This window comes from Gadus morhua, chromosome 7 (genome assembly GCF_902167405.1).
Source record: "Gadus morhua chromosome 7, gadMor3.0, whole genome shotgun sequence".
In the NCBI taxonomy this organism is placed as follows: Eukaryota; Metazoa; Chordata; class Actinopteri; order Gadiformes; family Gadidae; genus Gadus; species Gadus morhua.
The window spans coordinates 19,216,660-19,230,098 of record NC_044054.1 but is presented as its reverse complement, the minus strand read 5'-3'; the positions used below and the strand labels follow the sequence as shown (position 1 = coordinate 19,230,098).

The 13,439-nt window shown below is 51.4% G+C and overlaps 1 protein-coding gene across 1 annotated transcript in view; it reads left to right on the top strand.

Annotated features, from left to right (window-relative positions):
• cxadr (CXADR Ig-like cell adhesion molecule) overlaps nucleotides 1-13,122 on the top strand; it is a 33,782-nt gene extending 20,660 nt beyond the window's left edge. The window contains exons 3-7 of the mRNA XM_030360996.1: nucleotides 2,302-2,503; nucleotides 5,858-6,013; nucleotides 6,575-6,697; nucleotides 7,614-7,752; nucleotides 9,990-13,122. Coding sequence (XP_030216856.1) covers nucleotides 2,302-2,503; nucleotides 5,858-6,013; nucleotides 6,575-6,697; nucleotides 7,614-7,752; nucleotides 9,990-10,299 — 930 coding nt within the window. The 3' untranslated portion in view covers nucleotides 10,300-13,122. The remainder of the gene's footprint in view (nucleotides 1-2,301; nucleotides 2,504-5,857; nucleotides 6,014-6,574; nucleotides 6,698-7,613; nucleotides 7,753-9,989) is intronic.
• The last annotated feature ends 317 nt before the right edge of the window (nucleotides 13,123-13,439 follow it).

Here is a 13,439-nt window from a genome sequence, read left to right as displayed (position 1 = left end):
AAAGTAATGAATGAAAAAATACCACCATCTGATGCAGTAAATAATAGGAGGTGGTGTCTGTTGCAGCGGGGCAACACTTCAACAACAATGTGTCATGCCTCCAGCTGCTGCTGCTGTGTTTTGACATAAAGCCTTGCTGCCATTTCATTGCCCAGGACGAGGCGACACAAATTTGTATGCAACGAGCCTCTGAGGGTTTTGGGCACAGACGGCGTCGGTCGAGGGTGAATTGTTCTCTGTCGTCTGTCACATATCAGGGGGATGAATTGGCTCGCCTGCCACGCTTTGCAGCGTTTCCGACCGGCCACGGCTGCAGTTAAGGTCACCGCAGTCATTCGCGGCAAGACTTTTATTTATTTTCTGTTCACGCTTTAACCTTGGAGGCGCAGAGCTGCTATGTCATATGTGAAGTAGGAAGCGGCAGGACGTCAATAGAGTAGGTCTCTCTGAGTGTGTGTGTGTGTGTGTCTATGTGTGTTTGGCTACTCTGTTTTGCCTCTCAAATTGTCCCCGCCCTATTTCTCTTGTCTCTCCACCGCTCTCTCCGCCTCCCTTTCCATTCCCCGTCTGTGTACATGTTGTGTCCTCAGTGCCAGACACAAGGCGCCCAGGGGAGACATCTTTATGACTCCCTCCCCCCACAAGGCTGTGTGCTGCTGGGTACAAATCGGCAGCACAGGGCTCCCACCTCGGTGACACCTGTGGAGGTCGCCGACGCTGTCCTTACATTACCACACGCGCCTGCTCTCCCAGGCGTTCGCCCTTGTGCTTTTCATTACCCGTGTGTGCGTGTGTTTATGAAGCATGTGTCGGTATCCGCTGTAGTCCACCGGAGACTCCCTGTGTACGGTTAACAGCGCACATGTCTGCGGAGTTGTTTGTTCTTTTTTTCACTGTGGGTTTTATTTCTTCTGAGTGAGGGGAGGAGCTCTTGTCATCTCCTCGCCTCCAGGGCAATTTCATTTCCTCCTCCCGTGGCCTCGTCTCGACATTAATACTGCCGATGCTCTCCCAGTCAGCCCTGGGAGATTATGCGCGCCCCCACCCCGCCCTCCACCCTCAGCCCCCCCACCCCCCGTGTCCTCTGGGAGCCAGGTGGAATTTTCCCCTGTTACCTGTTTATGTGGCTAATGCGTACAAGATGTACACCGCCTGCCAGTCTCCATTTGTTTTTGAGCTCCAAAACAAAGGCCCGACGCTCCCGTTGGGAGCGGAGCAGCAGAAGGCAGCTCTTGCCCTCTGCACACGCACACCAGGAGACCCCCCGCTGGTTCTGTTTTCCTTCTTCACTTTAATAAAGCCCCTTCCCTCCCCCCCAGCCGGTTGATTATGCATGTTCATGTTCATTTTGGCTTGTCTCAGTTGTTATTAATTCCTGCTCCTCTTCTCCTACCCTCGGGTACGGAGGTTTGGGCTCCTGATCGTGGAGCTCAGCTTGATGGTGAGGCGAGGGGAGGGGGGGGGGGGGGGGGGGGCGGTTCAGAAACAAAATGGATAGGAAATATGTGCCAGACTGAGGAGGATTTGGAATTGTTCATCCTTTTCGTCTTTCCTCCTTTTGTTTTTGAGTTCGTAATGTTTGAGTTATTGGCCTGGCCCTGAGGCCTTGTTGGCTGATAACCTGGCACTTGTTTACTGGCATTTCCGTGTAGCCTAGCGGCGCCAAGCAGGTTTTGGTGGAGCGGGTTGATTGTGGGGGGGCGGGGCAGTGTCAGGGGCTGTGGGGCATGACTCTTTGTTGACACAGCAGCTGTTGATTTTACTCCCAACAGTGGTGGCTTTGTTTGTTCCATGTCCATACCTGGGCCGCACGAATTGGCTTTTAACAAGTTCAGGCTGCCAAAATGAAGGGCACCGGGGAGATACTAACTTTCTCTTTCTCTTTCTCCCCGGTTACTCTCTCTCTCTCTAAGCATTTGTTTGGTAGCCTGGGAACCACAGTGCTAGCTTGTGTTTTATTTGCTCGGGATATGTATCTGGGTCCCCTCCCGCTCTGACAGAATACCAGCATACCTGGCCTCGGTCATGCCAATCACAACCATATTTTCGAATATGGCGGGGGGGGGGGGGATAATTCAATGACTGCAAAGGGCACCATTGAGGCATTGATTGTGGGTTTATCAAATAGCGTCAAGAGGCCTCGTAGCCCGGCCTGTTTAACTGAGCGGTTCCAGACTAATACACATCCATGCTGTGGTTGGTTCAATGCGAGGCATCAGGTTGGTTCATTGGGACCTGTATGCATCTCTTTAGACGGTTGTTTATTTAAATCCACCCACTCTCTCTCCCCTCGATCCGCAGGTTATCCTTTATTCCGGCGACCGGGCCTTCGAGGACTACCCTGTCATGAAGGGTCGCGTCCACTTCAACTCGGCCGACCCCAAGAACGGCGACGCCTCCATCAACCTGACGGGGCTGCGCTCGACGGACACGGGCACGTACCAGTGCAAGGTCAAGAAGGCCCCCGGGGTACGCAGCCGCAAGATCCTGCTCACCGTCATGGGTGAGTGCCGACGTGTTCCGCCGAAGGGCATCGGAAGTCAGATTCACCGTCTGGGTTTTTAATGCAACGCTCTTATCACGATTTATTGTGTTTGTTTTCCGTTGCTATCGGAGGGCGAGAAGTCTATATCTTCTCCGCTCTTTCTGGGGAAGGTCAACCGAGAATATTTCCCACGTCCAATTCGCCACAACTTCCTCGAAATCGTTTACATCTTTACGTTTTCTAGAGCACACTCTATCCTTGTATCTACACTTGGCATGTGTAAATATAAATTGAATATACCGGAATCTTCCGCAAGTGGATTTACCTCAGCAGCGTTTGGAACTTCGATATAACTTGTGAAACAAAACTAGTATCAGATAAAAGGCGGAAGGGTTTAATGAGTTTATGATGTATGACGGAGGTGATGACACAAGCATAGTTTGCGTATTGACCCCACACACACTCCTGGGTTTTCCCCAGGCTTGTTTGCCTGCTCACTTAGGAAGTGACACATGATGACATGTTTTGCATTGAGTGAGACACTCTGCTAGCGTTTGGACCATGCAGCATGAGAAGGGCGATGCATCATCAAGTTACGTAACCAAGTTCATCACCCTAGGCACACACACACGCACACGCACAAACACACACTCACTCTTTCTCTCTTACTTCCTCGTTCAATCTCCTGACTCGTGACGGTAAAAGAAGTACACTCACTCTAACCCGTGAAACCATCCACCATTTGCATATGGTAACAATAGCTGCACGCACAAAATGGCGCACGCCAGCACTTTCTGATCTCATATTTGTGCTGTGTGCCAAAAGTTAAATTGAATACAACCTTGAAAAAAATGTATTTTCCTTTAGGGGAAGGTGAGCTCAACTGCCGAATTAATATAGATAATAGATAACACTTATTTGTCTGTGTGTATATATAGAGAGAGTTTGACCTCTAACATGCGCCACTGCAGAGTTTGTGTTTGCGGGAGAGCGAGCTAGAGAGCCAGAGAGAGAGCTGATAGCTGGAAGGCACAGCGGCTGGCCGCCTGCAGGATATTGACCCCAGGGATGGAGGTATTCATTAACAGTGACAAGAAGACGGTGGGACATCCTGCCTGCTCTGCAGTTCACCTTCACGTTGATCCTGCTGGACACCCTCCAACAACAGGGGCCCCGAGATGCACACACACACAGAGACGTGTGTGGTGCTGCACACTTAGACATGCTCATGGAGCCGCGTGTGGGTCTAGTGTTGTCAGGTGCCCTTGGATCCAAAGGCAAGGGGACAGCAGGAGGGGGACGGCGGTCCCTCCGTGTGTTTGTTTATGCCGGGCCGGTTGAGATGAGACAGAGAAGTTAACCTCGGTCGAGGGTCCACCTGTTGACCAGCGTGACGTTCCACTCTGGGGCCACGTCGTCCGCCTCTCACAAACACTCGATCCTCTTCCTTATTCCGAGTGCGCTCCACACAATCACTTAAGGTGGACACTCATCGCGGGCACACCGCAACACAGGCCACCGACAGCCAAACCTCTTTCAGCAGCAGGGGGAGGAAAAGGTGGGGGGATAGTTGATTGGACTCGAGTTGGTCATCAGCCCGCGGTAAACCGCCGCTCACGGCCTCCCCGCCACTCGTAAACACAACGAAGAGCACCGCGTCATGGCCACCGGGCGCAGCCTCGTACCTCTCGTTAATCTCTCCCCGGATGTCTCGTGTTCTCGTGCTCGTGTATGTATTGATTTATTTCTATATGGCTCCGGGAGAGCTCATGATGACGGTAAGGCCCACCGTCTCTCTCTCTCTCTCCGCTCTCTCCCCCCTTCCCCACCTTCCGGCCCGGGGACCCCAATGCCCGGTCGCTGACCCCCTGGAGGTTGACCTCGCCCCCCCCCGCGCCTCTCGCTGTCATATCTCGCGTATAAATCGGACTAGTGAACGGTGGGGCTAATGCGAGGAGCCACGTGTCACGGCTCCTCCGGAGTTGACTTTCACCATTTTTAAAAGAAGCGTTCAAAATGTCAACATCGCGGCTGACATTTACCGTCGTGCGTGCGTGCGTGCGTGCGTGCGTGCGTGCGTGCGTGCGTGCGTGCGTGCGTGCGGCAAACATCCCCCACTGCTCCCTCCTCTCATGATAAAATGACGGGCCGTTGAGTGATGAGCTACACAGCCTTGCTACGTCGAACCCGCCCCCTCGGCTCACCACCACCCCTTCCCTCTTATACCCCCCCCCTCCCTCCCATCCATCCATCCATCTGCACTTGTTTTAATATCTCCTCTTCTCGCTCGACTCTGACCCGCGCCCTTCCATCCACACTCCAGGGTGTAGATTAGATTAGTTGTGGGGGCGGGTAGGGGGTAGAGACTGGAGGGGACGGAGCTGTCTGTCTGGTGTTAATCCCTGCAGTTCCTCTCCCCCAGCCCAACAACCACCACCACCACCGCCGCCGCCACTGCTGACAGACGGACACAGTCCTGGCTGGCTGCCTCTGTCAGACTTGGCCAGGGGTCTGTTGATCCAGTGCACATTACTGCACCGTGATGTCATAGCCTCGCGCTCTGTGGACATGTACACACCACACAAAGTCCTGCACAAACACACACATGCGTGCGCACACACAGACATACTGGCATTATGGATTGTCTTTTTTTTGCGCTGTGTGATACGCACGCCAACACAGGGTATGGTTTGTTTAGATAATATCACCGCAGCATCAATTACAACCCCCGACCCCCACGCCTGTTTCTCCTACCTCTTTCAACCCCCCCCTCCAGTCCCACCCCACACACCGCGACCCCTGCTACTAGATCTCGGCTCAGCCCAGGTCTGCACCCCTCAGCCGGGCTCAGTCTGCCTTTAATTTAGGGCTCTGGATGTTTGTTAGTTTTTCAAATTCCCTTTTCATCTCCTGCCAGAGCAGAAACCGTGTGTTTGTTTGCACAGGTTTACTCTGACCACCAACCCATCCCCCTGTGTGTGTGTGTGTGTGTGTGTGTGTGTGTGTGTGTGTGTGTGTGTGTGTGTGTGTGTGTGTGTGTGTGTGTGTGTGTGTGTGTGTGTGTGTGTGTGTGTGTGTGTGTGTGTGTGTGGCTATGTCTCCCGTCCCATGTCCGCCAATCTGCTATTATCCTGAGTGACAGCAACTGTAATGACAGCAGCTGTATCAATTACCCTGATGACTGCTGTCATTATCCTGAAGGCTGGCACTGTGAGGGGGGGGGGGTGTGTGTGCTCACAACGTGAGTGTGTGTGTGTTTTGGGGCATGTGTCTGTGAGTCTTGTTGTCTAATATGGACTCCACCTGGTGTTGTCCACCTGGTGTTGTCTGCTACCCCGCTCACCGCCCGGCCCTCCCTCCGTGTGTCCACAGAGAAGCCCTCCCGGCCCCGGTGCTACGCTGAGGGCCCCACCGAGGTGGGCAAGGACGTGATGCTGAGATGCGTGTCCGCCCAGGGAACCCACCCCCTGCAGTACATCTGGGAGAAGATCAGCGACAGCAAGCTGCTCCCCGCCATCGCCGTGCTGGGTAACGCACACACACACCTTTTCTCGCTTATTACTTCAACACACACTTTTCATCTCTTATCCCTTCAACACACTCACACTTTTTCCCTCGTATTACTTCAACACACACACACAAACACATTTTTCTCTCTTAGAACTTCAGCACACACACATCTTTCCCTTTTATTACTTCAACAAACACACACCTTTTCTCTTTTATTACTTCAACACGCACACACACTTTTTCTCTTATCACTTCAACACTTAAAATATAAAAATTATGATGGAAAATCATCCAGCCGCGTAAACACCACTTTGGCTGCCGGGTGTGAGCCATCTGTTGACTTCACACACACGTTAAATATATAATGTAAATAGTCACATGGCTCGCTCTCTCTCACACCATAGTTGTCTGCCTCTCTCCCTCTCTGCAAAGAGGGAAGCCTGCTCTCTCCAAAGACTGAAAGGAGGTCTAATCACCCTCCAAAATGTAGATCAATTTAGATCAAGCCAATCAGTGGCCTACTGCTTGGCTTGAGAAATTTGCATTCGCTAAATAAATAACAAAAATCCCTCTCCGCAGACCCAGTCGGAGGCACCGTCAACGTCAGGAACGCGTCGGCCGGCGTGTCGGGGACGTACCGCTGCAGGGCCAAGAACCTGGTGGGCTCGGAGGAATGCATCCTGCACCTCAACGTCACCCCACGTAAGGACCCACACCTCCCCCTTATCCCCCCTTAAAGGGGCCGTGTTGTACCACCAGGTGCGAGTGTGATTAGCCATTACTAGCCGTGTTGAAACTGCAGCCTCTGACATCACAGGTGGGCGTGTCCACCTTGATGTGTGACGGATAGATGAGCAACGTTTGCTTCAGTCCACTGGGTAGGCTGGTAGGCTGATCCATCCAGCACACATCAAGGTGGACACGCCCACCTGTGATGTCAGAAGCTGCACATTTTGAAAACGGCTTGTAATGGCTAATCACACTCGCACCTGGTGGTATAATATGTCCCCTTTAATGAGCACAACCCCCGACTCCCCAATGAGCACCACCCCCCCCCCCCCCCCCCCCCCCCCCCGACCCTACTGAACACCCACCAAGTGGCCCACCAGCCGGGCGCTTCGGTTGGCCGGTCCCCTGAGCAGAGAGGGGCTGAGGATGGCGATGATCTACTTCTGTCTCCCCCCGTAATGACAAATCACCTCACGATTTATCAACGAAACATTGACCTAAAAAAACATTGCTACCAACACAATAACGATCACTGTAGTGATCTTCTGCTCCCAATATGGCGGGCGTCATTACGATGTGACGTCATGTACACACCCTTTAAGGGATGAAGGTTACAAGGGTAGGTTAGGTTGTTGATTGTAAATCCATAGCATTAAAAACAGGCATTAACTTTCAGAGGTATGTAGAGTATTATCTAGGTGAAGGTTTTATTGATAATTTTTATCCTCGAGCATGAAAACGAAAAACAATCTCTGCAAAAATGTTTTCAGGATTTCTTTCAAAATAACTCACTCAACCCAGTACACTAAAAATGTATCAAAAAAAGAACTTGTAACCCACCACAAACATCATCACTAACACTAACATTGTTTTTCTGTTTTGTTTGAAGCCCCCAACACCGCGGGCATCATCGCAGGCGCCATCATCGGCGTTCTGCTGTTCCTCATCATCCTCGCAGTCATCCTCGTCTGCTGCTGCCGCGCACGCCAGAAGAAAAAGTACGAGAAGGAGATCTGCAACGAGATAAGGTGAGGCCCCCGCACAAACGCACGCGCACACAAGCGGAACCCTTTATAAATAGTTCCAACGGGATCTGAAATTAAACAGAAGACAAAATCTGCAGATTTCTTTTTTCTGCATTAACACTATTCTGATGTATAAAGCCGCGGATTTGCCGTCTGATTTGCCATGTGGAATCCGACTTCAACCTCATTCCTTATCTGCGAGCGTTACCATCCAGAGTCGGCCCTATCACAGAGGAACTGCTGGGAGCCACCGGCGATTCAGCCACTAAAATATCAAAATACGTCAAGGCTCGGGCGAGGGTGACTCCTGGGCTCTTGTTTGTTACTGTCTCCGTTTTGCGTCAGTTGCCTCATTCACAGAAGCCCTGCCCTGAGGCAACACATTATCTTTAGATTAAAACAACACACCCGCGGCACCGACGGATCGACGGATGTGATAGCCCTCCTTGTTGTTCTTTCCCATGCAAGTTGGTTTAGCAGAGCCATCAGTGATCACAATGTCGTCCGCAATCGGGCACATTAAAACACCAAATGGATGTGAACAGCCAGACAATAATAATCAACCAAATTACAGTAATCATAGTTTACGGCAGTCATAAATCCACTATTCATTTATGAGCTTCACCTGTGTTTACCCCTTTGACCTTCTGTGGGAAGGGTTCAACACATGTCCAGTATTTCTCTCTGTCTCTCTCTCTCTCTCTGTATCTGTCTCTTTCTGTCTATGTCTCTCACCCAAGCATACTCGCAGAGCTTCAATAGCAATGAAAAGGGTTGTCGCTCCATCAGCGGTTTCCCTCCCCCCACCCCCCTTCCATCCTCATAGAAACAGCTGTGGTAATCAGTTTGAAAGCTTTGTTTGCTCTGAGCGTCCTGTGGCTGACCGCCTGGACCGGTGAACCCACTCCCACCCGTCCCATGCCGAGTCTGGCTGGGCAACGTGTCCATCTCTTTTGCAAAATGACCTCTTTCACTAGCTCCGTCCGTCTGTCTCTCTATATCTGTCTCTTACTAGCCGTCTCTTGCAATCTCCATCTCTGTCTATCTCGGTCTGGAGGAATGTTTTCATTCAAATGAAACGCACAGTATTACAGTTTTTGGAAAATCTGCAAAAAGTAAATTAAAATGTTTGCACGTTTTCATCCACTGCTGTAATGCTTATATTTGGACTTGATTCAGCGATATTAGCAGTAGATTGCACTAATTCTCCAGTCAGCTGCCATTATGCCACTGCTGGAAGAAGTCAATGTAATTAATAGAGTACCCGTAGGTCTAAACCAGTCAAACATCAAACAAAGGAAACGAAAGCTTGACGAAATGAGAGCACACTAGACACTTGAATTGGAGAGATTTTAACAATTGTGTGCATACACGCGGTAGCCTGAGGGACCCTTAAGTCGAGGCATTTCTGCACATCATCATTTAATATACTTGTTCGCATTGACCTTTTTATAAATACACACCTGTGTGTCTCTCTCTTCCTCTTAATCTCTCTCCCTCCCCCCACCCACCTCCAGGCCAGGGGCAGCCCTGTTGTGGGATGGATCAGAACCAAAAGCACAACGCCCCTCGCTCATACTGTAACACAAAGAGGATTACCACACGCACACAGCTTAGTACAGACCGGCGCCCACCGCTGAGCCTCCTGTCTAACTAACGGAGGCCGACGGCCCCCTCCGGCCCGTTGTGGTGCAGCTCTTAACTCACTCATCACTGCCGCTTATTGGCTGTTAATGTGGCGGGCAGAGGGAGCGCAGGGTGCTGCTGTAATGGTCCCCCGCAGGCTGCGTCTCAGTCACTGCCTGCTTGTCTGGTAGCGGATGCCCACCGAGTCACCAGTCCTCTGCTCTCTTTTATCAGGTTGACGCCTGTGATTCACTCTCACGGCAAAACACATTTTTCAATCCGCTGTTCCATCGACCGCTCTTGATTCCCATGTGAGCATGTGAGAGTGAGCGCTAAGGGAAAGCAAACACGGCCTTGTTGACTGACCTTCGTCTTGTTATCTTTTCCTCCGCCTGCCCCCCCACCCTCTCCCCATCTCCACCTCTCCCCTTTCCACCTCTCCACCCCTCCCTTTCTCCACCCCTCCCCTCTCTACCCCTCTCCCCCTCTCCCCCTCTCCCTCCTCTCCCCTTTCCCCTCTATTGGCCATCCTCCACCTCTCCATCCCTCCATCCTTCCCTCTCCCTCCTCCTCCCCTCCCTGCTCTCCATCCCCCCCCCCCCCCACCACCCCAGGGAGGACGTGCCGCCGCCCAAGAGCCGCGTGTCGACGGCCCGCAGCTTCACCAGCGTGGGCAGCCACCGCTCCTCGCTGGGCTCCATGACGCCCTCCAACCTGCACGAGTACGCCCTCAAGCCCCAGTACGACAAGATCCCCTCGTCCGAGGACTTCGACAGGCCGCCCAGCCGGGCCCCCATGGCCGCGCCCATCTTCACCGCCCCGGCCCCGGCCCCCGCGCCCAGGGTGGCCGGGCCCAACCTCAGTCGCATGGGAGGCATCGCCGTGATGATCCCCGCCCAGAACAGGGACGGCTCCATCGTGTAGCCAGGCCCGGAGTCCTCGACTGTCTGCCTCGGGGGTGGTGGTGGGAGGTGGCGGGGAGGGAGAGAATGTGCTGACGGACTGGGATGGGATGGGAGGGGGGAGGGATGGGAGGGGCGGGAGGGAGGGAGGGAAGAGGGGATTGAATGGGACACCATCCGATGTGGACAGCCGGAGAAGGAGTGCCGGGCGAGCTAGGCCTGACTTGTTGCTCTTTTTTGTCTATTTCCAAACGCGGGGAGACTTTCGACTTTCTTCTGTGGAGGCCTGGTTCCATTGTGTTTTTTCTGGTGAAGGAGAAGCAACACGGCCAGAAGCTCCAAAAACACAACTACAACCCACTTTGGAACACATTAACTTTATACCGACAACACAAATGATACTGCTTTTATCACTCTTTACTTTTTGGGACCTTTCTCACATGAAACGAAATAGAAGGGGCGTGAGATGTGATGAACGTACCCTTCAGATTTTATTGTATATAGTGGAACGCATGTTGTCGTTTTTATCAATTCTAGATGGCCCTTTCTATGGTGACGTGTTGAAGAAGTGACCGTGGCCCCTCTTTTGGCCAGGCATATGTATACAGCTCTATGCATGTATGTATGTAGGTATAGGAATGCAGATTGCAACTGTGTGCTTTGTGCAGGAATGTCAATAGCACACAGTGGAGGGGTTAGGTGTATTTAAGCAACTATTGATTTGCTGCCCACAATGATGAAATACCCGTTGGGGGACACACTCTTATTGTTATTATTTTAACCATGTTCTCTGTGAACCATTGGAATTCATCTTTTTTCAATTCCATGCATTCTGAATTTTTCAATTCCTAACAATGAAGGCTTAAATATATGAAGGGGTTTGAGCCACAGTAAGACTACTAACGAAGGAACCGGTTCTATCTGAAGGAATCCAAGCAGCCACACATGGAGTCGGATCACGTTCTCGCTCTCTACATAGATGGCGTTTGCATTGTTAACCAGCCCCTGGGACATGGAGGTCAGCTCGCTGCGAATGAGAGAGCAGCAGTTTGAATCGTCCAGTTTCAGGTTCCCTACAGGGTGGGGGGGGGGGGGGAGGCAGAGGGGATTGGGCGCTCGCGAGGTGGAGCAACTCACCGCTGCTTGCCATTGGTGGACTCATGTGTACCGGCTTAGCTTGAAAACAATTGGAGAACATCGCCCCTCCTCGCAATGGGGGTGCAAGAGGGAGAGAGGGCAGTGCGTTGGAAATTAGTTGGGACAAAGTAGACCGCAAGGTTCACTAGGCAATCACAGCTAAGCGGGTTTGACTGAAGCTAGATCCCCCCCTCCACTCCCATCCAACCGACGCGAACGCACAGAGACACGCAGATACACACCTTATTAGCAGGAGCTCCGCGGCCCGTGTTAATTTATCATCTGGAGCGCCCGCGACCCCGGCCCAAAGGCCTGACGTACTTAATCCTCCCTTTTGCACTTGCATTACAGGCAGCCAATATCTTGATTAACCTTCCCTCCCCGCGGTCAATACCAAATCCCCCCGCCGCCGCCGCCGCACTAATTGGACTTTGTAAGGCGGAATACAAAGAGCGCGACCGAAAGCGCACGTGACGGCGTTAAAGAATAGACGCCCGACAAAAGAAGGTGAACCGAGACCCAGCAGTGTTTTTGTGTGTTTGTGCAAGTGTGTGTGCTGTGTGTGTAGACTCGTTTTGAGTTTGTTTACACTACGGTTCAGGGTGTTTGAAGCAGGCGTGGTCACCAGAAGAGAGAGAGAGGGAGAACTGTTGTTCGTTCCAATCTCTCTTTGAAAACCATATCAGTTTGTATTGTTGCACAGAAGATTAGAAAATGGAGGCCAATCACCGCACATTGTCCACCTCATCTCCCTCCAAACAACCTAAACACGCATGCAAACACGCATAAACCATTTTCTCATTTTCCATATTTTTTCGATATCCATTGTGCCTTGTCCCCCGTTGCCATGATTTTTTTTTTTTTGTGTATTTTATTCGGTACACAGCTGCGGCTGGTCCATGGTTCTGGTCCACTGGGCCTTATTTGGGCATTGTCTTTTATTCCCCCCCTCTCCTGCCTCAGAAAAGAATATTTCCCCCTATTTTTAAGTTCATTAATATCCGTGCTTTTTTTCTCCCATGACCTACATTGGTTCTGGGCTCTAGGTTTCATTCTGCGGAATGGCAATAACATAATATCTAATCCCAAACAACAGTCTTAATGAGATGATCAATGTTTGTGTGTATATACCATGCTCTGCAGTGCTGTGCCCACCCCAACCCTCATTAGAAGGGAGGGGGAGGGAGGGAGCGAGGGGAGGGAGAGAGGGAGGGGGTCCTGTCAGCCTGGATCAGATGCCTCTCCGACTACAGCGGGAAGGGGCCCTGTTTTGTTGTTTGCCTTACCGGGAATGTGACGGCTGTAGAAGTCCTTCCTGTTAACTTAGCGTCACTCCGTTTTTCTACACGTAACCAACCCTATTTCCACCTACACAACACTGCGGCCCCAGATGGGCTGTAAAACCTGCCGACTGCTGTAGCATCTTGGTTTGTATAGCTGAACAGAGCCCTGGGGAATAGACAACAACCCCACCCTCCCCCCTCCCTCTCCCTCCCTCCCTCTCCCTCCCACCTGGTAAAGACTGGTGGGATCCTATTGATATTAACCGTAGCTTCTAAATGAGCGTACTAATATAGTATGAAGATCATGAAGGTTTGCACACCATGTGAAAACCGTTATGCTTATCTTTTTTTTTATTTTGTGTGTTTGATCTTTTTTTGTGCTGTATTTTTGAATAATAAAATTCCACAAACAAAAACGAAAGAAAGGTAATGTTTATTTTTATACCCAGGCAGCCTAACCATAAAAAAAACAACGATTTTCTCTCTCCCCATCCCTGCCTGCCCCCCCTCCTTCCACCTCCAACCCTCCACTTCCTATGACTGTGATTAATTTCAATCAGTGATCTCGCCCACCTCCCCCTCAACAACAGGTGAGCTGGCTTTCCAACCACTTAATGACTGCGATTAATCAATGATGCAGACAGACCCGGACGCAAAGCCGCCATCTTCTTCTTCCCCTAACCTGAGCATCGACCATGCTAGCTCTTTCAACCAGATGTGCTTTCACCCTCATGACACATGT